The sequence below is a fragment of the Neoarius graeffei genome, chromosome 18, assembly GCF_027579695.1.
Source record: "Neoarius graeffei isolate fNeoGra1 chromosome 18, fNeoGra1.pri, whole genome shotgun sequence".
NCBI classification, from domain to species: Eukaryota; Metazoa; Chordata; class Actinopteri; order Siluriformes; family Ariidae; genus Neoarius; species Neoarius graeffei.
The window spans coordinates 24,579,182-24,604,287 of record NC_083586.1 but is presented as its reverse complement, the minus strand read 5'-3'; the positions used below and the strand labels follow the sequence as shown (position 1 = coordinate 24,604,287).

The window sequence follows — 25,106 nt, the reverse complement described above, 5'->3', positions numbered from 1 at the left end:
GGCATGTTACAAAAAATAAAGAAAAAAAATCAGAGTCCTTGTCTCCAATTTACAAATCCGAATGCAGTTAACGCACAAGTCTGAGTCCGAGTCATCAGCAATCAAGTCCAAGTCAAGTCACGAGTCCTTAAAATTAGGCCACGAGTCAGATTCGAGTACTACAAGCCTGGTTTGTTGTATGAACATAAACATAAGGGACACTTAATAATATGTTCTATCACATGGAAATATGGTCAAGTCTACTTTCCTCAATTTTATGCATATTATCTAAGCTCCATGTAACTAAAACAACCTAAATTAACAGCCACATAAATTCTTTGTAACTCTTGCGTGGAACATGTGTCCTGAACATCTCAGTGTCTCTTCCTGCTCGGAGTAAAGAGAATATTAAGATTAAAGGATATTCCTGCAACATAAAAATAAACAGCAAACTTAAAGCAACATCAGTGATATACTGACTACTACAAAGTGTTAAAGCTCAGAATGAGAACAGAAAATGAAAGAATACATTTCCAATAAATAAAATCAGGTAGCAATGAATGAGTAATAAAGTAAATAACAAACATGGAAAAACAACATGATAAACAACTCACCGATATTTACAGAGTCTCCTTTATCTCCACTTCGCGTATAAGCCAAGTCTTCAAGTCTGTAACTGTGAGGACCACTGGGCAAGTCTGAGAAACACAACACACCACACCACACACACAGGTCATGGATGGCGTGATCTGCACAAGGGTGCTCTGTGTGTGTGTGTTGCGTGTGTGATTGTGTGCGTTTTTCTGTGTGTTCCCATGTCTCTGTATCAGTAACACCTCTCTGTCTTCACCCGGTTTATGGCGGAATTATTTATCACTCTCTCTATTTCATGTTCTATCTTCATAAGGATTCTGTGTGTATATATTTTTTTCCTAGATTAAACTTTTCAGCTCAGTAGTTGAACTCTGTGGGAGACCGTTACTGTCCTCCAGGCTTCTGTGTGTGTGTGTGTGTGTGGGGGGGGGGGGGGGGGGTTTGCCAGTTGAACAAGGCCTGGTGATAAATGTGAAAGATGAATCTGAATTCTACTGGAGTGTGTGAACGTTGTGATGCACTAAAACGAGGCCAAGACACCATGTACACACACCGAGTCACTCTCTCTCTCATACATACCCACACATTCTCTCTCTCCTTCTTTACTTCCTGTGTGAACAGCAAGAGGATAAGCTAAAAGGACCAAACTTCAAAAGGTTTATGGCTTTCGCATCACCTCTGGTGCACAGCAGCTCAGTGTCTGCTACAGGAAGTTGTCTGCTTCAGCATCATCAGAAACCTGTTAATGGACACTGACTACACTGTGATAACTCCTCCCACTTTATAAAAAAAAAAAATCACAGCTAGCCAATCACATGTCCTGAACACAGCGGTGACTGTCTCATGTCAGCGGTTTAAGCTTTCAAATAAAAACAAACCCCAAGCAGAGAGAGAGAGAGAGAGAGAGAGAGAGAGAGAGAGAGTGTTCATCGGGGAGGGGGGAGTAATGGATGGATGGATGGATGATGGGTTTTGCATTTCATTTGCTGTCTTGACAACCAAAATAACACCAGTTTTTATTGTATAATCTCTGCACTGAGGGAAAACTCTACAATCCGTTTTGTTTCTTTCTCAGAGCTTCTGTTGTGGAGAATTCTCTGTTTAAAAAGGAATAAATTATCACAGGAATCGCTGAGTTACTTGAACCATTTTAAAACATTTTTGTCAGAATTAAAAGCAGACTTCCTTTCGGATTTTTCAAGTTTAGGTCATAAAAAGGATTTTCCCCTGACACCCAATTATTTTTGTTTAGGGGACCGAAAGCTACTGAATTCGAATCACAGACTTCCAATTTTATTAGTTTAAAAAAAACAAAACAATTAATGAATTTAGAGCCACGTGGCCCTAAATTCTCCACTATTCTTTTGTGCTTCACCGTGACCCAATTCAAGATACTACGTCAAGCATCACGTGGTGGGCTTTCCCCGTTCGCGCAAGGCATTGTGGGATATAAATTTGAAACAGGACAGAAAAATGGAGGATGCGAGTGTGCGAATGAAATGTGAAAGACTGACTACAGTAACGGAAAGCAAGAACAAAAGACATTATGCTGCGAAGGAAAGGAAACGCAGGACCAAACTAATAAATATTGGCGGTCAATGAGCACCTCGGTGTGATCAGCTGTTCGTTTAGGGACAGAATGATGGAACTGTCAGTGCACAGTCAAAGGCAAACCTGCACATGTGCACATGGACTTCCTCTGTCCGTTTGATTGCGCGAAGTGAGCAATTTCATACACATTTTGCTCAGGAATCCCCTCAAATTAAATAACTTCCCAGCCACAGAATGGCCTAATATTTTGAGAGATATTACAGAAATCAACATATATCACAATGACCAAATTTCAGAGGGAACTAAATTTCACCGATTTTATGAAATCGAAAGGCCGTCTCTCTTTAAGGTGATTTCAGTGTGTGTCTTGTTGAACAAGTCATACTTTTATTACATAATGAAGGATGGTTGTGATTTTACTCGCTCCGTCCTGTTCATTAAACTGAACCACAAAGAGGCTGAAGGATCAAGTTCTCAGGATCGGTCGTGCCAAAACAACACTGAAAAGAGTTTGTGCTTTTCAGCGGCTTTTCAGTCTCTCACACACACACACGCGCACACACACACACAAAGCCTCCTGGGAACACATGCTGTATAGAATGAGCTCTCTTATATAACCGTCTTTACGTAGCTTATCTTTGGGTTTAAGCTCCAATCACCGAGTACAAATAAATGTCATGTTTTAGTGAACTTTCTGTTGAAACTTTGTGTGTTTAAAAAACAATCCACCCTTTTTTTTAACACTGTACAATACACTTTCCATCATTAGAATTAAACAAGATCAACTGTGAGCTCCTGTGAGCTTACGTATCCCCCCGTTCTCACTTATATCAGAATGCAATCAATCGAAGGAGTAGGACACTTATTATGAATGTTGAATTCAGCAAATAATTAACTCTGAAACAAATAAGTAAAGAGCAGTGTCTCTCCCCAGGGATTTCAAATAGCATCCTGCTAAACTGTCATTTTGAAAATCGCACTTTGCTTCTTAAAATAGTGTCAAAATCCACCGTGTGTTTCGTAAATACATTCAGTCGGTAAACAAGAAGTTGATGTGCGACAGACCTGAAAATGGTATACACGGTATAGAACCCCAAGCTGAAGTTTGGTACCAAATATCAGGCAGTTGTGATTTGTAGTTGTTGAGAAAAATGTTACGAAAATTTTGTAAATCCACCCTATATGTTTCGTAAATACATTCAGTCGGTAAACAGAAAGTTGATGTGCGACAGACTTGAAAACGGTATACATGGTATAGAACCCCAAGCTGAAGTTTGATACCAAGTACTAAGTGGCTATGATTTGTGGTTGCTGAGAAAAAGTGTTTTTCAGACAGACAGATGGACGGACAGAGGTAAACCAGGAAACCCTCCCTCCCTTCTTCAGAGCGGGGGTATAAAAAAAAAATAAGCAAAGTGGTCTGGTTTGAGAGAGAGTGTGAGTGTGTGGTTAATTAGTGTATACTTAAATAAAGAAGAATACTGTGTGTATTTTGGGAAAGCCCTGATGATTTGGTTTCTGTCTGAACAAAATACAAAGCTCAGTGATTCACCTTCTCAGAACAAAGAAAGGAACTTGTGTATGACTGTATAGATGCATAATTTAAACATAACATTTCAATTTAACTGGAACAAACCTGTTGGAACATGAAGATTTTGCTCTGGGACGTGAGAGGAAGCGTAAAGTCCTTCAGGTGAAGAACACGCCGTCTCTCTGTACGTCTCGATCAACTCTCCGTTAAAATGGATGTTCACCTAAAAATCAAAAACCATCACTGGGTTAGAGATGATTCTGATACAAAGCAGCCAGGCTCTCGTTTACTGCTGCAGAATTTAACCTTCCACTCTTTAACATTCCTCACAGTCACTGCGTTTACATGCACATCGAAATCGAGCTACTGTTGGTAATCGAGCTAAGGGTCCCAGCAGGGGTGCCAGAAATATCCAATCCTACATGCACACAAGGAAATCGAGCTATTGTGTGAGGTACATTGTGCACCCGAGCCACAGGTGGCGCTACATGCCCCATCGTGTTGGTACACTTCCGGTTGTCATCATGAAGAAGAGCTATTCAAGAGTATACACAAAATTATCAGCAGTGTTGCCAGATACTGCTGACGTTTTCCAGCCCAAAACATGTTCAAATCCGCCAAAATGCACTTAAAACCTCCAAATCTGGCAACACTGGCAGTTCCGTGCTCAAGCTGTTAGGCTTGCTCTAACAGACTGTATGGCTACAAACTGTCCTGCGCAGACCACTGTTTTGTAAGACAACTTATTTTGCACAATTGTATATTTTTCTAAAGTCCATTTTTTGCTTACAATTTAACTTATGTCTTAATAAACACACAAAAAAGTTCAATTGTTTTGTTTTTATTGACATTCTTCAGATGTTGGACATATATATATATATATATATATATATATATATATATATATATATATATATATATATACACACACACACACAAATACAATGACTTGTTTATGTACACAATTCACAGCTATGCAACAGCTGTACAGATGTATTTGGTGATACAGTAAGTGAGCTAAATTTTAACAGTGCAAACAATGCCACAAAAAGAAAAGATTCATGCCGTTGTCATGATTCGTTGTCATGCCGATCGAGGCTGTTGTGTTTCCCGCTTGTGGTCTCGTCACTCGTCACTTCCGGAAGGGGCAGTGCTGAAGTAAGTAGCTCGACTATGTAGCTCGGTAGGTTTTACATGCACTAAGTAGCTCGGCTAAAATCGCATAATCTAGGTCGTGTAGCTCGATTACAAGAAATCAAGTTTGGTTCGATTTCAGCCTAGCTAAGGTGTTTCCATGGCATTTAGAACTTCGATTTCAGTCGAGCAACGGCAGAAATTCGATTTTCTCTATGTGCATGTAAACGCACTGACTGACTGATATGAGCTACATACTGGACACAGAAGTCTGGAATTAAACACTGTGTCCAGAACCAGACAGAGCTACGTCTACAACTGAACCCAATAATTCAAAACACAGAGATGTTAACATTGCTAACCACAAAGTCCTAGCAGGCAGAAAGAAACAAAATCCACACAAATTTTATCACGAATCCCCGAGCGTACATAATGAGTTCGCTGTATTTTTTTCAGATGTGCATAAAGCAACAGTAGGAAAACAGTGGAAACAAAATTCTGTCGTGATCGTTACTTGATATTCAGTGGCTCCTCCATTACTTACTGTCCAAAGAGACGACAGTCCCATCCACTGCTTACAGGTTCAGTCAGAAGTTTACATGCAGGGACACAAATGTGATGGTAATTCTGATTTTGCAGTGATTCTCTGAATTGATCTTTTTCTGTGACAGAATGACGACAACATTAGCACATCTTTAACGGGGAAAACAAAACAAGAATTTAGCGCACACGTTTTATTTAGTTTGGCTTCTCTGAAACCAACATGGGGTCAAAAATATACAGACACCCACTTAGATTACAAATTCAGTGAAGCTGAAATTTCCAAAACGTCTTTAACTTGCCAAGGCCTCTTAACTTCCTGTTAGTGATGGTGATTGACTGCAGCTGGGAGCTTCTCTGTGCACAACATAAAAATGGTTTGATTGACACTCATTGGATTGACCAACACACAGTACAATGGGAAAGTCCAAGGAGCTCAGTGCAGATCTGAGAAAGAGGATCACAGCTTTACACTTAGGAATGTTTCTCAGAGCCGTTTCTATACAACTGCAGATTCCAAGATCATCAGTTCAAACGATTATACAGAAGTACAAGTTATTGGGAGGTGGAGCCAGTCTGCAGGTAGAAGACCCAAACTGTCCCCCTCAGCTAAGAGGAAATTGGTTCAGGTGGTCAGGAACAACCCAGGAACCACCAAGGAACAGACCTGCCATGAACTGGAAGCTGCTGGAACACTGCTGCCCAAAAAGAAGCCCCTGCTCCAAAATCCACACCTTCAAGCTCAGCTAAAGTTTGCTGCTGACCACATGGACAAAGAACAAGCTTTCTGGAGGAAAGTTTTATGGTCAGATGAGACAAACTTTGAATTGTTCGGCCACAATGACCAGAGATACAGAGGAACACTGCACCAACTGTGAAGCATGGTGGTGGTAGCATCAGGCTCTGGGGCTGTCTCGCTCCCAGTGGAACTGATGTATTGCATCAAGTGGAGGGAATCTTGAAGAACCTCATAATTCTTCAGCAGAACCTCAAACCATCAGAAACTTGTACCCACTTGTGTGTTCCAACAGGACAATGACCCCAAACACACATCAGAGCTGGTTGTGGAGGATAAAACAGGAGAGCAATAAACTTAAACAAGTCCTGACCTCAACCCTGTCGACAATATGTGGACTGTGTTTAAAAGTCGAGTCTGTTCCAGAAAACAAACAAATTTAATTAAACTCTACCAATTCTGCCAAGAACAGAGGACAAATATTCAACCAGAATTCTGACAGAAGCTCGCTGATGGCGAACAAAAGCGTCTGGTGAAGGTGAAACTTGTATCATGTATGTTTTTGTCCCTGTGTTGATTTTAGAAAGCTGAAAATAAATTAAAACTTGTGCAGCAATTGCTTGTTTTTCAATTAAAGATACATGAAATACGTATTAATGTTGTAATCATTCTGTCACAGATAAAGATCAGTTTAAAGAATCACTGAAATATCAAAATTACCCTCTCATTCATGTCCCTGTATGTAAACCTCTGACTGAAACTGTTTCTATTGGTTAATAATAAAAGTGATACAAAGCGAAAGTAAACACTACCAGAAGCTAAACTGTCTTTCACATGTTCCATCTTTTTGCCTTCAGTGAATTTTATTTGTCTTTGCTCTGATACAGTGGGGCAAAAAAGTATTTAGTCAGCCACCAATTGTGCAAGTTCTCCCACTTAAAAAGATGAGAGAGGTCTGTAATTTTCATCATAGGTACACTTCAACTATGAGAGACAGAATGGGGGGAAAGAATCCAGGAAATCACATTGTAGGATTTTTAATGAATTAATTGGTAAATTCCTCAGTAAAATAAGTATTTGGTCACCTACAAACAAGCAAGATTTCTGGCTCTCACAGACCTGTAACTTCTTCAAGAGGCTCCTCTGTCCTCCACTCATTACCTGTATTAATGGCACCTGTTTGAACTCGTTATCAGTATAAAAGACACCTGTCCACAACCTCAAACAGTCACACTCCAAACTCCACTATGGCCAAGACCAAAGAGCTGTCAAAGGACACCAGAAACAAAACTGTAGACCTGCACCAGGCTGGGAAGACTGAATCTGCAATAGGTAAGCAGCTTGGTGTGAAGAAATCAACTGTGGGAGCAATTATTAGAAAATGGAAGACATACAAGACCACTGATAATCTCCCTCGATCTGGGGCTCCACGCAAGATCCCACCCCGTGAGGTCAAAATGATCACAAGAACGGTGAGCAAAAATCCCAGAACCACACGGGGGGACCTAGTGAATGACCTGCAGAGAGCTGGGACCAAAGTAACAAAGGCTACCATCAGTAACACACTACGCCGCCAGGGACTCAAATCCTGCAGTGCCAGACGTGTCCCCCTGCTTAAGCCAGTACATGTCCAGGCCCGTCTGAAGTTTGCTAGAGAGCATTTGGATGATCCAGAAGAGGATTGGGAGAATGTCATATGGTCAGATGAAACCAAAATAGAACTTTTTGGTAAAAACTCAACTTGTCGTGTTTGGAGGAGAAAGAATGCTGAGTTGCATCCAAAGAACACCATACCTACTGTGAAGCATGGGGGTGGAAGCATCATGCTTTGGGGCTGTTTTTCTGCAAAGGGACCAGGATGACTGATCCGTGTAAAGGAAAGAATGAATGGGGCCATGTATCGTGAGATTTTGAGTGAAAACCTCCTTCCATCAGCAAGGGCATTGAAGATGAAACGTGGCTGGGTATTTCAGCATGACAATGATCCCAAACACACCGCCCAGGCAACGAAGGAGTGGCTTCGTAAGAAGCATTTCAAGGTCCTGGAGTGGCCTAGCCAGTCTCCAGATCTCAACCCCATAGAAAATCTTTGGAGGGAGTTGAAAGTCCATGTTGCCCAGTGACAGCCCCAAAACATCACTGCTCTAGAGGAGATCTGCATGGAGGAATGGGCCAAAATACCAGCAACAGTGTGTGAAAACCTTGTGAAGACTTACAGAAAACGTTTGACCTCTGTCATTGCCAACAAAGGGTATATAACAAAGTATTGAGATGAACTTTTGTTATTGACCAAATACTTATTTTCCACCATAATTTGCAAATAAATTCTTTAAAAATCAGACAATGTGATTTTCTGGATTTCTTTTTCTCATTTTGTCTCTCATAGTTGAGGTATACCTATGATGAAAATTACAGGCCTCTCTCATCTTTTTAAGTGGGAGAACTTGCACAATTGGTGACTGACTAAATACTTTTTTGCCCCACTGTAGCTGTTTTAACTGAGAAACAGATAAATCCAGTTTTTGAAGATTTTTTTGTCTCGCTGTAGCAAGATGTTACAGATAAATCGTACACATTGGCACTTCTGCAAATAATCACAACGTATTTAGACCATAACATTTAAATGTTTATGTAGCATTTGAATAACTTCACAATCTGTAAAGAATGTAAGTTCTGAGAGTTTTACCTTCAGGTCTGCTTTAGGATGTAGGAAGAAAAAAGGCTTCAGCACGGGGGACCTGGAAATGGAGTGACACAAACTCATTCATAACTTTTATAACAAGTACAATTTCTTAAACAGGAACGACAATTTATAATTATAGAAAAATAAAAAATACGCACACTCGAGGTCTGCCTCCCACGATTCCTGTGAGCCCAGGAGCTGAAGGGTTTATAAAAACAGACCTTTTAGATTTTTGAGCTCAGCAGTCCATTTTTATTTACTGATCTTCAGTAAGGACGTTATCCTGGTCAGAGTCTCTATGGATCAGGAGTCTATCCCAGAAATTGTGTGTGTGAGGCAGGATACACACTGATCCATCACAGGGCACCGGTCGCATGCCCATGGTCGGACACCCAGGGGTAATTATCCCAGCCAATCCACCCACTAGCATGTTTTTGGAAAGTGGGAGGAAACTGGAGAACCCTGAGGAAACCCACATAGGGAGATCATGTGAAACTCTGAACCTGAAATGCTGGAGCTGCGAGGAGGAAATTCTCCATGTTGTACCACCTCATGGCCCTCCAGTCCATTTTTCTACAACATTCTGTGGCTTCTAACAGACAGGAAGGTTCTCCAGTCCATTTAATTTGCTGTCCAAATTACAGTTTACACCTTCAAACCATTCTGTCTGTATTCTGCCTCTCACTTGTACCAAAACCAAATGGATTCAGAATGGTACACATGCTGTTACGTACCCATGCCAGTTCCTGCTGGAGCCACTTCCCTGGAGAAAAACACAAGAGCTTTCTTCTGCTTGTGATAGACAGCCATCCACAGCACTGCTTCCCGAAGTTCCTGCAGAAAATACATTTACACTACCGTTCAAAAGTTTGGGGTCACCCAGACAATTTTGTGTTTTCCATGAAAAGTCACACTTTTATTTCCCAACATAAGTTGTAAAATGAATAGAAAATATAGTCAAGACATTTTTCTGGCCATTTTGAGCATTTAATCGACCCCACAAATGTGATGCTCCAGAAACTCAATCTGCTCAAAGGAAGGTCAGTTTTATAGCTTCTCTAAAGAGCTAAACTGTTTTCAGCTGTGCTAACATGATTGTACAAGGGTTTTCTAATCATCCATTAGCCTTCTGAGGCAATGAGCAAACACATTGTACCATTAGAACACTGGAGTGAGAGTTGCTGGAAATGGGCCTCTATACACCTATGGAGATATTGCACCAAAAACCAGACATTTGCAGCTAGAATAGTCATTTACCACATTAGCAATATATAGAGTGGATTTCTGATTAGTTGAAAGTGATCTTCATTGAAAAGAACAGTGCTTTTCTTTCAAAAATAAGGACATTTCAAAGTGACCCCAAACTTTTGAACGGTAGTGTATGATCACAATTTAATAGATCAAGATTTAGTAATGAAACTGTACAAGGAGAAGACTGTGGCGATCAAACATCATGACAGAGAACTGCGATTTCACCAACATCTGAAATGAAATTTAACAATTTTATGCAAATTAGTTATAACATGGTAACGCAACAAATCCAAACGACTGGAATGATGGGATGTTGAAATTGAAAACAATGATTTGTAAATAATCTTTGACCTGTATTGCACTCAAAACTATACAGCAGCACATTATTTGATGTTTTTCGATAAAATACTCATGAATTGTATTGTATTGTTTGTTTTTTTTCACCCCCAAAATAAACACTTATTTTGGGAACAGTTGGGACTGTAAAGCATTTACCACTTTATAATGTTGCCATTCCTTCTCACAACACTTAAAAGATGTTTAGGGACTGAAGACACCAAGTGATGAAGTGTTTCAGGTGTTATTTTGTCCCAAAATTTTTAAGAATTTTGTTCTTCACACATTCTCGATTGGGGACAGGCACCCTCTTCTTCCACAGTCATGCCTTTGTAATGTGTATTTAATGTGGTTTTGCATTGTCTTGTTGAAATATTCCTGGAAAAGATGTCATCTTGAAGGCAGCACATATTGCTTCAAAATCTCAGTGTAATTTTCTGCATTAATGCTGCCATCACAGAAGTGTAAGTTACCTTTACCAAGGGCACTGACACAACCCCATATCATGACACAGCCTGGCTTTTGGACTTGTTCCTGGTAACAGTCTGGATGGTACTTTTCGTCTTTGGTCCAGCACACCGCATTCATTTCGTACAAAAAAGACCTGGAATACTGATTTGTCTGACCACAATACACGTTTCCACCGTGTGATGGTCCATCCCAGATGCCTCCAAGACCAGAGAAGTTGACGGCGCTTCTGGACACAGTTAACATAAGGCTTCCTTTTTGCACAGTAAAGTTTTAACTGGTGTTGGTGGATATAACTCTGTATTGTAGTTTGACAAAGGTTTGCCAAAGTAATCCTGAGCCCATGTGGTTCTATCAGCTAATGACGATTCTTGATGCCGTGCTGTTTGAGGGATCGGAGATCACAGTTGTTCAGATTAGGCTTGAGCCCTTGTCCTTTACACACTGAAATTCCTCCAGATTCTCTGAATCATTAAAACAGATTGTCAAGGACGTAGCAGCTCATCTGGCCTGCCATCAAAACATAGCCTAGTAAACTAGACCCAACCGCCTAGCGGCCAAAAATATTTTTTGCCTAGCGAATGGGTCTAGCCTCGCACCATATAAACAAAAACACCCCGGGCATCAAATCGTGCCCGCCAATCACAACGCAAGGTTTTTGTTTGGATTCTTTGGGCGGGCTTTTGCAGGAGTGACGACAAAGCTGCGCAACGCTGGAGAAAGCGCAACAGGAAAGATGGCTACAGCTAGTGAACAGCGCGCGTTTGACTCCGCTTTGGAATCAGTTTTAGAAGAATTAGACTTGGAGTTTTCGTTGAAACATGAGCAGGAAGAGGCTCTCCGCTCATTCCTTTTCAAGAAGGATGTTTTCGCTGTTTTGCCGACTGGCTATGGCAAAAGTCTGATCTACCAGCTGGCTCCGCTCGTAGCCAAAAGGATGGGCTAGTTTGTGCAGTACGAAGAATTAATAAACAGCTTTGAAACATTACTTTTTGATTGTTTCTTATTTTCCCGTTATTTTAAATTTAAGGGAAATTATTTCACCAAACACCACTAAATAAAAACTCTCAAAAACAGTTTAAGCAAACCCTTGAAAAACACTTGGAAAAAAAATGTGTATGTGGTACAGACTCCAAACTTGTGGTCATTATCTCCAAACTTCTTAATATCTAGAACCTGTTTATTAATTAATACGCATTTTGAAAAATTATTTAATTTCAAGGCCTCCCCCACTGCTTTCTGTCACTCTGACTACGTCACAGTCACTGTTGCGCTGTTGTTGCTGGCCTATACGCACAGAGACAGTTTGAAAGACAGCGGTTTGTTCCTCCTATCCGCTTCGGAAATGTCTACGGATCGAGGCCAGACTAAATATTCACATTTAGTCTGGCTTGCCAGGCTAATCAAAACAACCATGACTGCCAAAACGTCAAACAGAACTGAAATGTGACAATGTGAGAGAGGACCAACCTCCACAACAAACTGTTTACAACAGGAAAATCAACAAAATTCTACATTTTGTTCCCAGAGGGAAGTTATACCCAAAACATTGGTCAGAACTGAATCTACATAATAAATGAGAGAGGAGATACAATTCTAGTCAGAAGAAAATTTCTTAAGTTGACCTAATTACAAATTTGTTAGCAAAATATTGACAATACAATGACCAAGTTTTGCGCAGAAGGTCTAGTTCTATCAAATAAAACATCAGAACTGAAATCCATTGAGAACTGAGGAAGGAGACACGATTTAACTGAAAATAAACAAAGTTGTAAACCAATTGTTTTCAACAAGAAAATCAACAAACAAGTGACCAAATTTTGCTCCCCAAGGGAACATCTACGCAAAACATCGATCAGAACTGAAATCGGGTGAGAACTGCGAGAGGCGATACAATTCTAGTGAGAGGCCTGGAAAATTAATTAATTTAGCCTAATTACTAACTCGTTTTCAAAAAAACTGACAAAAACAATGACCAAGTTTTGTGTGGAGTGATGAGTTCTTTCAAACAAATCAATCGGAACAGAAATCCGTGGAGAACTGACGGAGGAGATACGATTTAACTGAATTGTGGGAGATGGTCACCATGCCATGGCAATAGCTCATCGGACTTATGGCCAAATGAATTAATAGTGATATTATGCACCGCAGAGGGTGAAATATCCAAATCCCTTCCTAACTTTCTTTGGGCAACATAGTTTTTAAACATTTCAGTAATTTTCTCACGCGTTTGTTGACAAACTGGAGATCCTCGGCCCACCTTTACTCCTCAGAGATTAGGCCTTTCCTGGATACTGATTTTGCACCAAATCATGATTACAATCACCTGTTTCAAATCACATCATTATTTAGTTGTTTTACCTCATTACTCGCCCTAAATCCCCCCATCCCAACTTTTTTTGGAATGCATTGCAGGCCTGAAACGCTGGAATGGACGTATATTAACAAATGAAATGAAGTTGACTAACAAAACATGAAATATATTGGGTTCATTCTGTCTGCAATGAAATACAAGTCAAAGTACATTTAGAAATCACTGCTTTTTTTTTTTATTTACATTTTCCACCACACCGTCCCAATTTTTTTCTGATTTCGGGTTGTATTATAGCTACTACCACAAACAATAGTGCTGTGTAAAGATAACCCTACGGTTTTGACTGCGTGTGGTCCGTACAGATCCTCAGCACCCAGAACCTGAATATTCACGTCGCTGTAATCCTCCAGTCCCAGCTGTCTGAACATTCGTCTTGTCCTAAAGAGAATATTTGACAATTGCAGATTTTAGCTGAACTCCTTGCAAGCAACAATAGAAAGCTTAGGCACGTTTAAAGAGAAACAGTGCTGTGGTTCATCATTCAGGACAGAATCCTGCTGTGCGCTCAAGATGGAACAGATTAAGAATGTAAAATTTAATTGAGACAATTCTTAAGAATTTAATAAGAAAACAGTATAAAGTATTTAATTAAACTCTGCTTATTTCTGCTATGAGCTGATCTGTTTGTTGGTGTTAATTAATGATGCAGACGCAGCATGTGATGATTCAAACCTTTTGATAATGCTCTCTGCAGTCTTTCTGGCTTTTTGTGCTGCTCGAGGACCGGCAACAGGACAAACCGCTGTCGCTCTGAAACCGTCCATGTATGTGGCACAGACCTTCGGAAGATAATTATGGTACAATAATAACAACAACAACAACAACAATGCTCTGAGAGCACAATATCCCCCGCTGGCAACTATATCTATGCTCCAAGTGCTTAATACACCCTCATGAAATTGTCTAAGTACAAGCTTGGTAATCAAGGGCCATAACTCTGGTGAAATGTGACCGAATTGAACGAAATTGTAATAAGCGCATTACCAACACATACCGTAGCAAAGCCTTCTGCAAAGTTTCGTAAAATTCCTGCAAAAAATTGCGAGAGGAGTTGATTTCAGAAGACGAGCACACTTTCATGAAATTGTCAGAGTACAAGTTTGGTAATCAAGGACCCTAACTCTGAAAAAATTCGACCGAATTGAACTAAATTGCGATATGCGTATTATCAACATATAACAAAGGCGTTTGCGAAGTTTCGTGAAATTCCTCCAAGAATTGTGAGAAGAGTTCATTTCAGAAGACAAGCACACCCTCATGAAATTGTCAAAGTACAAGTTAGGTAATCAAGGGTCATAACTAGGGGTGTGCAAAAATATCGATACGGCGATATATCGCGATACTTTGTCTTCCGATTCAATATCGATACTCAAAATTTGAATATCGATATTTTTTCAAATAATAAAATCATGTTTCAGACGGGTTGTAAATCCAGTACGACTTCCGCACCTCCGCTCCGCGAGGTGTCGCTGTGCCGCTACCTCACTGCAAGGCACACTTCGTCTTCTCTTTTTTCCCCGGCGGTTGCAGTGAGGAAAAAAAACAGGCAAGCATGGCTGCTAACATAAACCTAGAGATGTCGCCGAACTTTAAGGCAGATGTTTGGAGGCACTTTGGATTCCAAAGGAAAGGAGAAAAAAAAAACAGTGAGCTGGACAAAGAGAATGCACTCTGCAAAACCTGTTTCGCTCCAATTAAATTAAGATGCTCCAATTAAGATGCCCACTGCACTTTTCAATGTGTTTCAGACAGTGTGTTGTTCCTGCAAAATAAGCACAAGTTAAATGTTCTCAGGTATATGTTCTCAGGTTTATAAAGAACAAATTGATATTAGTATTAGCACTGAAATGTATGTGCAGTCTGCAGTGCAAGTTTTAAGTTTTCATAAAACAATTTGATTCTGCTTGTTAAGCAGCACTGATGTGTCCATGCTTACAGAAAAGTTGAGAATACTAGCACAGAAATGGGAATTTTCTGTATGTTGTAGTGAAGCAACTCTTGGTTTTGCCAGCAGTGGAATAGAGACAAATATATGTCTGGCAAGAGTGTGTAGTAATGTATGTGAAATGTAATTTTACAGTGGTCAATAAATTCTGATTTTCTTCAGTGACACAGATATTGTGATGTGGTTGAAATTTCTTGCAATAAATCGATTATCGCAGAATCGCTGTACTGTGATATTATCGTTATCGTGGGCAAAATATCGCCATAGTATCGTATCGTGAGGTATCTGGTGATACCCAGCCCTAGTCATAACGCTGGTAAAATGCGACTGAATTGAACGAAATTGTAATATGCATATTACCGACATATAACAAAGAATCCTGTCAAGTTTCGTGAAATTCCTCCAAAAATTGTGAGACGAGTTGATTTCAGAAGGTGAGTAACCCTTCCCAGGCCGGACAGACGGATGGACATTGCCACAACGTAATCCCTCTTTGGGCCTTTCGGCCAGCAGGGGATAAAAAATAAAAACAACAGTGATCTGATGTCTCTGCTTTGAAGTAGAAACTGATCCTGAAAACAAACAGGGATGCCATATTCATATTCCTGAGCAATCTAGAGATGAAAGTGGAGCAAAGAAAAAAATCCTGAACTTTTGAAAGTCAAACTAAGATATGGGGGGGCAACGTCCCCCGAAAATATTTTAATAACATAACATGCAAAACCCTGCATTCTAGTGCATTTTAGTACTTATTTTCACTAAAACAAGTTATAACTTTTAAGCCTTTTTCTTTAATGATTAACATGTCAAAAATATCAAATTTAATTCCCCTAGTTAATGAGTAATTTTCAGGAGTGCGTTTAGAAAACGCGGTGATTTTCCTGGCTGCACAGTTCATTACTTTGAAAAAAAATCATAAAGTTGAAGGTAAACTCAGCAAAATCCCAAAACAGTACTGTTAAAAAGTAAAGGTCTGTTAGAGTTTCTAAAGCTTTCAGGTTTCAATGTTGGGGACATTGAGCCTTGTTTATCAATCTTTTAGTAGAGCTGTTCATTTGCATAAGCTAAAGTGAACTAAACATTTCCAATTCATATTTATGCGAGTTGAAGCCGATTGTTTACATTAGTTCATATTGTCTGTAAATTTAAACACACCAATGAATATCAAATTTCTCATGTAAATCAGGGGCGTAGCTAGGATTTTTCAAAGGGGGGAGGTCACATACTGACTGGCAGTCTGAGTGCATTATGTAACAAAAAATAATTACCATTGCTAGTTTTAGGTAGCTGATAAACCGGCTCTTCCATTATTGCTGTTTCTTCCACGTTTTCTTGATGTTGTGTTCTAGAAACGGCACTAAAACCTAGCTTCGAAGCCACAAAATGCAACTTGATGAAAAAAATATATATAATAAATTGCTTGCCTCTCTTCACATCGAAAGAAGGAGGAAAGTTTTGCTTGTTTTGACATGGCGAATTATTAACACAAGGAAATACTTGTAATTCGCAACTAAAAAGACTGCAGCTACACTGGCAGCTTGAACATGCTTTCTAGTGCAATCGTGTTGCACTTGCGCAGAACGGTGTCAGTCCTGCACACCTTAGCTCGCGCACCTGAAGGCGCGCCTTGGGCGTGCGCGCCTAACGAGCTCCGGCACGCACGCCGTTAACAAAGAACACCTGTCTTTAATCAATGAACTATGTTTGGGCTATTTAAGGACTGCGCCCATGCAAGGACGATGTGAAGTATTACGCCACGTCTAGGAACACGAAAAATAAAAAAAATAAAATTTCTCCATTCGGAAAACCAGAGATTTTCAAGAGTTTTGTCAAATATCCGGATTTCCGGGTAAATCCGGAAAACTTTCATCCCTGGCAATCCAATTTTCATCATTTTGTTGAAAGTTCTATTTTCAGCCAAGTCTTAACCTCATGGCAGAAGCAACAGGTTTTGGACTAGCACATATTGGTACTTCAGAATTCATGATGGCATCATTCTTCACAAGAACCCCGTCATCAATTCAGCAATTAAGATGGCGCCGCAAGAGTGGCAGCTAGTTACAGTAGCTCCGAGCGCGTTTGTGTGTTTTGGTATGTTTTTGTACTTTTTTCGTGTTTCTTTCTGCACTAGTCTCAGTCGGAAGTGTGCACCTCGGGATGTACTACTCGTGAGACTGTGCATTTGTATTTTTCTCTTTTTCTTTCTGGGGCTAGTTAAATCGGCATCAGCGGACCCTTTCAACCACGGCTCCATTGTTTACACTCGGGAGCAGCTGTTAGCACTGCGCAACGCCAAGGTACTCCCCGTGGAAAGACCGGTGATCCCCGCGGAATTAAGGAGAAGGAGATGCAGAGCTGGAAGGAAGTGCCGGGAGAAGAAAAGACGGTATAAACCATGTATACCATCTGTCATCATGGGAAACATAAGATCTCTCCCTAATAAGATGGATGAGCTAACGGTGCTAACCAGGCTGCAGAGGGAGTACCGGGAGTGTAGCCTTATGTGCTTCACAGAGACTTGGCTGAATGAACTCTCACCGGACTCACACGTCACTCTGGACGGATTTCAACTCGTGAGAGCGGACAGGAAAGCCAAGGAGAGCGGTAAGAGGAAAGGAGGGGGTATAGCGATGTTTGTGAATGACAGATGGTGTAACCCGGGGCACATCAGGGTAAAGGAGCAGTATTGCAGTAAAAACATTGAACTGCTAGCGGTTAGCATTCGGCCATATTACCTCCCGAGGGAATTCTCGCACATTATCGCGATAACGGTGTACATCCCCCCAGTGGCCGATGCTGCTGCAGCCTATGAGCTCTTACACACTACAGTGTCAAAGCTTCAGACATCGCACCCCCAGTCCCTGCTACTAATCTCCAGTGACTTCAATCATGCTTCCCTGTCCTCCACTCTCCCAACCCTCACTCAGTATGTGAAATGCCACACCAGAGACAAGAGAACTTTGGATTTAATGTATGTGAACACCAAGGACGCATATAGTTCATCACCCCTCCCCCCGCTGGCCGTTCTGACCACAATCTGGTTCACTTGTCCCCTACATACATACCTATGGTGAATAAACAACCACCCACCAAGAGGTATGTAAGGAGCTGGTCTGAGGAGACCAGTATGGCACTGAGGGACTGCTTTGACACCACAGACTGGGATGTGTTGTGTGAACCTCACGGGGATGACATTGATAGCCTGACAACCTGCATCATGGATTACATTAATTTCTGTGTTGTAAACACTGTGCCAGTCAGGAAGGTATGGTGTTTTCCCAACAATAAACCCTGTGTGACCTCTGAACTAAAAGCCCTATTAAACGAAAAGAAGAGGGTTTTTAAATCTGGCAACAAGGAGGAGATGAGGAGTGTGCAGAGGGAGCTGAAGAGGGGGATAAGGAGAGGCAAGGACAGCTACAGGAGGAAGCTGGAGGAGCACCTCAAGGGGATCAACACCGGAGAGGTATGGAGAGGACTGAAAACCATCTCTGGCCACACAAAGGACAGTGGGAGGGGCCCTGTATCTGGGGGCCAAGACTGGGCAAATGAGTTGAATCTCTTTTTCAACAGATTTGACTGTGCCACCCCACCCTCCCCCACTCACCATAGTCCTGACCGGTCTGTGCTATCACTCTACCACCCCCCTCTCCCCTCATAATATCTTTGACACCAACAGCTCCCTCCTCACACCACATCACCCCCCTCCGATCCCTGCCAGACCAATCCACACACTCCACCCCCGACCTCACTCTACAGGACTCACACCTCGGCTACACCCCTCGCCTCTCCATAACAGCTGATCAGGTGTTGAAGGAGCTGAGGAGGATCAAGACAAGGAAAGCTGCTGGCCCTGATGGTATCAACTCCAGACTGCTTAACGACTGTGCATATCAGCTCTGTGGGATTCTTTTGTACTTTTTCAACCTGAGCCTCAGTCTGGAGAAAGTTCCACTTCTGTGGAAAACATCATGTGTGGTTCCAGTTCCCAAGCCTGCGCACCCCAGGGAGCTCAACCATTTTTGGCCAGTAGCTTTAACGTCTCACCTAATGAAGATCATGGAAAGGATTGTTCTCTCCCACCTCCAACACCTGCAGTTTGCATATCGACCGGGCATTGGCGTGGATAACGCTGTCATTTACCTGCTACACCAGTCACTTTTGCACCTGGAGGGCACTGGGAGCACTGTGAGAATCATGTTCTTTGACTTCTCCAGTGCTTTCAACACAATCCAGCCATCACTGCTTAGGGGGAAGCTGGAGGGAGCTGGTGTCGACTGCCACCTGGCTGCATGGATCATCGACTACCTCATTAACAGACCGCAGTATGTGAGGCTCCACGACTGTGTGTCTGATGTGGTAGTCTGCAGCACAGGGGCTCCACAGGGTACAGTGCTCTCTCCTTTCCTCTTTACACATCTGACTTCAGCTACAACACGGACAGCTGCCACCTCCAGAAGTTCTCAGATGATACAGCCATCGTTGGACATGTGTCAGAGGGGGACGATCTGGAGTACAGAGAGGTCATCACCAACTTTGTTGCCTGGTGTGAACTGAACCACCTGCGCATCAACGCCAGCAAGACAAAAGAGGTGGTGATCGATTTCAGAAGGACGGTTCCTCAAATTGCACCAGTGAACATCCAGGGTTTGGACATTGAGATTGTGGAGGAGTACAAATACCTGGGTGTTCACCTCAACAACAAACTGGACTGGACTAACAACACAGATGTCCTGTACAAGAAGGGCCAAAGTTGTCTCCACCTCTTGAGAAGACTGAGGTCTTTTGGTGTGTGCAGGACACTGCTTAGGACTTTTTATGACTCTGTGGTAGCATCAGCGATTTTCTACGCTGTGGTCTGCTGGGGCTGTGGAAGTTCAGAGAGGGACAGAAAGAAACTTAATAAACTGGTCAGAAGGGCTGGCTCAGTCTTGGACTGTCCTCTGGACTCCATTGAGGTGGTGGGTGAGAGGAGGATGTTAGCCAAGCTGACCTCAATCATGGATAACCCCTCTCACCCCCTACATGAGGCTGTGGGGGCTTTAAGCAGCTCTTTTAGTAGTAGACTGCTACACCCATGGTGTAAGAAGGAGAGATACCGCAGGTCATTCATACCGACTGCTGTCAGACTGTATAACACCCACAACTTGTAACATAGCACCAATAACCTGTTTGTCATTATATTTGCACAACTTCACCACTACTACCTCTACCATCTCTCATCGATGCAATTATTATGTGCAATAATATATGCCTTAAACTATTTTTATGCATACTTTATATTATTTATGTATATATGTGTGTATATATACACACAGAGTCTACCTGTAATGTGCAATTTTTCCGAGCCTCTCAATAAGGCAATTTTTCTATACTTTTTCACGGTAGATAATGCAAATAGCCCTCTGTATTTAATCCTTCGTTTGTCTAATTTTTATTTCAGTTTTATTTGTTATCTGTTTGACATTTTCTTGCTACCGTAACACGTGAATTTCCTCGATGTGGGATGAATAAAGTGAATCTAATCTAACCTAATCTAATCATTCGCCACCAATCAGCCTTAAATCCCTAAGAGCCCATTCTCCACTTCATTACCTCCACAGGTATGAGGGCTTTTCTTTGGATTTCTTTTTCACTAAACATGGTAAAGTTTTCATGTTATAAAGCAGTGTTTCTCAAAGACTGGGCCGCAGCCGACTAAGCACCATCTAGTGGGCCGCAAATTTTTCTTCAAGTTGAAGCTAATTTTTACTCATAGTAGGGTACGATTGCTGGGTTGCATCTGACGTCACATCCGCCTCATTAAGCTACGGTCACACTACAGCTCGTGATGGTCTACGATGGGTTATCGATGAAAATGAGGCATTTTGGTGGCGATATACATGTGAGCGAAAAGTTGTGGTTACACAGCAGGTGAGCACTTGACTGTTACGCCTTTGCACGCTTGAGTCTGGCGCAACTCGAGAGGCCGCGCTCACTCACGGGTTAGGACCCAGCTGTTATGGGAAACACCTGACACTGATTTGAGCGTAAATCAGCATGCACAGATCATACTTGCCAACTTTTCAAAATTCTCATGGGGGAGAAAAGTGCGTGAATGACATTTTCAACTGGCCGAGGGTCTGATGCGCGGTTGAAACAATAAAAACAGTGGATCACAATTAATTGCAAACCATTTGAAATTTATACAGTTAGAGTTTTTGAATTGTTGATATTGTTCTATCAGTTACTATAGGTTATGGGATTCATGCATCAAACATGAGAGTGAAAAATCTGAAATAATACTCGTCTTGAATTTTAATATAATAACAATGAAAGGGAAGTCTTAAATCAGATTTTGAGCTGAAAAATCTCATGCCTGAATATTGTACACATACAGAGACTCACAGAAAATAACACAAGCGATGCTTTAGAAGAATGTTTATCATTTCTTAAAATAAATAGTCACAGTGAATGAAAGTATTATTGGACTGCATCAAATGTGTTTTCCTTCTCTAAGCTCATGTAAAAATACAGAGAACTATAATATCATATATAAATTCAATTTTAATAAGATTTAACCAAAATAATAACTCAATTAAATAAATTCTGCACTGTAGTACTACTAAAATGCATCTCTCTCACTCAACACTTTCCAACAGAATGTTTAAAAAGCACTAGAAATCCTATCCAAATCCTGTCGGAATGCATCAAAGGAATTTGCTCATTTGCAAACTTTGACTGAAAGTTTTCAAACAAAATTTAAAAATGGCACTATAAATACTACTATACTATCAGAATATACTCCACAAAGAAATTCACTTGAATGCAAAATTTTAGTACGACCAAAATACACTCACTAGTAATCTTTCACTTAAAACCTCAAAACTCGATCAAAATCAATCACTTTCCAGATAATTCACTTGTAAAATTTCACTTAAAACTTTCAAACCTAAATTCAAAATAGCACTAAGACATGACCACACTATTCAAATACACTCACCAAACACATTCTGTGTCATGCAAAATTTCACTAAACACTTTAGAAGTTGTACAGTTTGTTTCTGAAATGGTATGGAAGACTAGTTTAATTTCACACTCAAATGTTCATTCTATTCTGATTTAAGGTATTTTTACCTTAAAATGTGTAACTGGCTGGTCGAACATTTGCTTATCCATGGAAATTCATATTATTGCAGTTTGGTATTTGGTTTAGTGGCCATGATGAATGACTGCTTGTAAAAAATGTCAGACAGCCTGGGTGAATCCTACATTACGGAAGTGACTGTCGTTCTGTTCGTTGATTGGTTAAAAATCAGTTGACGTCAGCAATGTTTCTCATACAATTCTGATTGGACATAATCAGGAGTATTTTAACTTGGCGGTAGGGATTTCCCCAAACCGGGAGATTATCCAGTTTTTCACAAATAGAATTGGGAGGTGGGAGATGGAGGCTGAAATCGGGAGCCTCCCGCCGAAATCGGGAGGGTTGGCAAGTATGAAAGATATGGATGCTGTTTTCACAGGAGGCTTTGCAAAGCATTATCATTATGTCACGTTTGTTTCTAGCCACGTTTATCATGCTGTTTAAATACTCTGCTTTAGTTTGTGTTTTGTTTTTGTAAATATTACACTTGCTAATAAACACTCTTCCTGCACTTAGATCCGTCTACCGCCATCTATCCTGTAGTGTCCTGATCCCCAGATCTTTAACCCAGCCTCATATAAAAAGTTGTACGCCTCTGTGCTCTTCCAGGTTTCCATCTGTTTGTCCATGTAGAATGATGTTTGTAGCACCAGGTAGTTTGAGATGTTGGAGAACTCAACGGATGGATAATTTTCCAACTTGTAGGAAAAATCCTTCTTTGTTAGTGTGTAAGGATCTAATCCCATTGAGTGTTTTCTATATCCACTTCTTATGAGTGTATTTCTTGGTTTTAATAACTTCCTTGTTTGCTGGACACAGACATGGCAATAAGTTCTTGTGTTAATGCAATGCATACATGCCAACCTTTTCACAAGAAAAAGAGGTAGATTTTACTCGCGCACGGTACCGTTGCACAAATTGGCAATTTCAAGTTTTGGCGGACAATTGTTTTTAAAGATGTTGCTACTAATTCACTTTAAACAAAGCATAAAACACAACTAAACATAATAGGAATCAAATAAGTACATTTTATTACACAGATTTGATCATCTGATCTAATGTAATGCTTTATATGTTGCAGATTTAGCATTTGTCACAAGTTTTTCATCTGGACTCCAGCTGAAACAAGTGGTGTCTTTGAAAATGTTAATTTTGGACGCCAGAATACCACACAATGTATATTCCTAATCCCATGGGTGTCTTCATATACACTGGCTTTTGCATGTCCATCTTTCCCCAGCTGACTTCTTTAAGTTGGAAATTCCCAACTTAAATTTATTTATTTCTTTAAGTTGGTCCTTCCGTTTTGCGCTGAAAATATAAAAGGAAATAATTGTACACTATTGCATTCCCTCAGGTGTTTATTTTATAAATCATAGAGTTCAAAATAGTAATAAATATTAAATAAAAAATGGTAAAGTGAAAACAACATATTTTATCAAGGAACATGTCAGTTCAAAATAGCAATAAATATTAAATAATAATACTAGCAAAAAAAAAAAATGTCAAAGGAAACTTTAATAAATGTTTGAATTGCAGTAATGCTCACCTTTTCTGGAAATGATAGTAGAGATCTATGAGGAAATCTTCTGCATCAAACCCGTTCAGGGCCTTTTATCCTAACTAGAATCTAAGCAATTTTATCACAAACACACCACATGCACACTGCCAACGAAACCGGAAATAGAGAAGTGAGCAAACGGCACCGAACGAATAAATGGTTGGTCTTGCGCATTTCCGGTATTCATGATGCCAAAATAACGCACGAACCACCGGCAAAGCATGTTCAGAACTTAGTGTGGGATTTTTTTTCTGAGAAATCTAAAAAACGTTGACATTATGTACAAAAGCGGTAGGCGTTGACAGAAGTTAAAAACCGGTAGTTTACCGCACAAATCGGTAGTGTTGGTGTGTCAGTTAATGGACCAGACTCCACTTTTGGATCATTAATCCCTTTTGACTGGGAATGTCCTGCATGCATGGTTTTATGTTGGCTTCTGACACATCCGTACAGTTTTAAATACAATACGTATAATTAAAAACTTTGTTTTTATTGCATTTATTTCATTCCTGGGCTCCCATCTGTAACAGGGACTGATGCTGCATCCCGTTAATACACTTTACAGTAGCTTATTAGATTCTAATAGAATATATGAGCCAAAATAATTGGGGCTCTATTTTAATGGGCCCCGACTGGTTACAAGTATCAATAGGTGGGTCTTAAAGTAGAAAAGGTTGAGAACCCCTCTTATAAAAGGTAGCAATAATTCTGGAGGAGACACTAAATGGTTTGATCAGAAAAATCAAACGGCAGCCTCACTGACTGGGGTTTTATTTGTGTTTTTTAATTCATATTTTTTAAATCTAATTATTTATTATTGGAAGTGTTACCTTGTAGTCACCTGATGGTGGTGATCCTTTGGCTCCACCCACTCTCACTGCTCCTCCTTCAACACCTTCAATTATTAATGATTAATTATCATTACAGACTTGATCAATATTCATTATGAAACATTGGTCCTACCAAAGATCAAGATAAATACACATTTTAATGAACGGTTTGATTATAATAGCTATGATTTAAGATCACAGAATTAATCCATCAACATTCTGTAATATTCTTCTTCACCTGGAATCTCAGTGATGGTGACATGTGAAAAGTCACATGTGACGTCAGGCAGGAGGTAATGACGCGGATCCCCGATTTCATACACTAACTGTTCTGCTACGGTACCAAATGACACCAGACCACCAGTTCTGGGAGGTTTGGACAACGTGAAGGAGCCATCAGAGGAACATTCGATCACTGGAAAACCCATGTTATCCCTATAAAAGAGGGGAAAATACTGAAATACTTA

At 40.5% G+C, this 25,106-nt stretch overlaps 1 protein-coding gene across 2 annotated transcripts in view; it reads right to left on the bottom strand.

Annotated features, from left to right (window-relative positions):
- The window catches only part of lratb.1 (lecithin retinol acyltransferase b, tandem duplicate 1), a 53,347-nt gene that overhangs the window by 7,850 nt on the left and 20,391 nt on the right, over nucleotides 1-25,106 (bottom strand). For both annotated transcript variants that reach the window (XM_060898593.1, XM_060898594.1), the window contains exons 9-17: nucleotides 24,878-25,074; nucleotides 24,640-24,704; nucleotides 13,850-13,956; nucleotides 13,453-13,555; nucleotides 9,483-9,582; nucleotides 8,907-8,946; nucleotides 8,752-8,803; nucleotides 3,761-3,878; nucleotides 594-677 (exon numbers count right to left, since the gene is read on the bottom strand). In XM_060898593.1, the coding sequence (XP_060754576.1) occupies nucleotides 594-677; nucleotides 3,761-3,878; nucleotides 8,752-8,803; nucleotides 8,907-8,946; nucleotides 9,483-9,582; nucleotides 13,453-13,555; nucleotides 13,850-13,956; nucleotides 24,640-24,704; nucleotides 24,878-25,074 (866 nt within the window). The remainder of the gene's footprint in view (nucleotides 1-593; nucleotides 678-3,760; nucleotides 3,879-8,751; nucleotides 8,804-8,906; nucleotides 8,947-9,482; nucleotides 9,583-13,452; nucleotides 13,556-13,849; nucleotides 13,957-24,639; nucleotides 24,705-24,877; nucleotides 25,075-25,106) is intronic.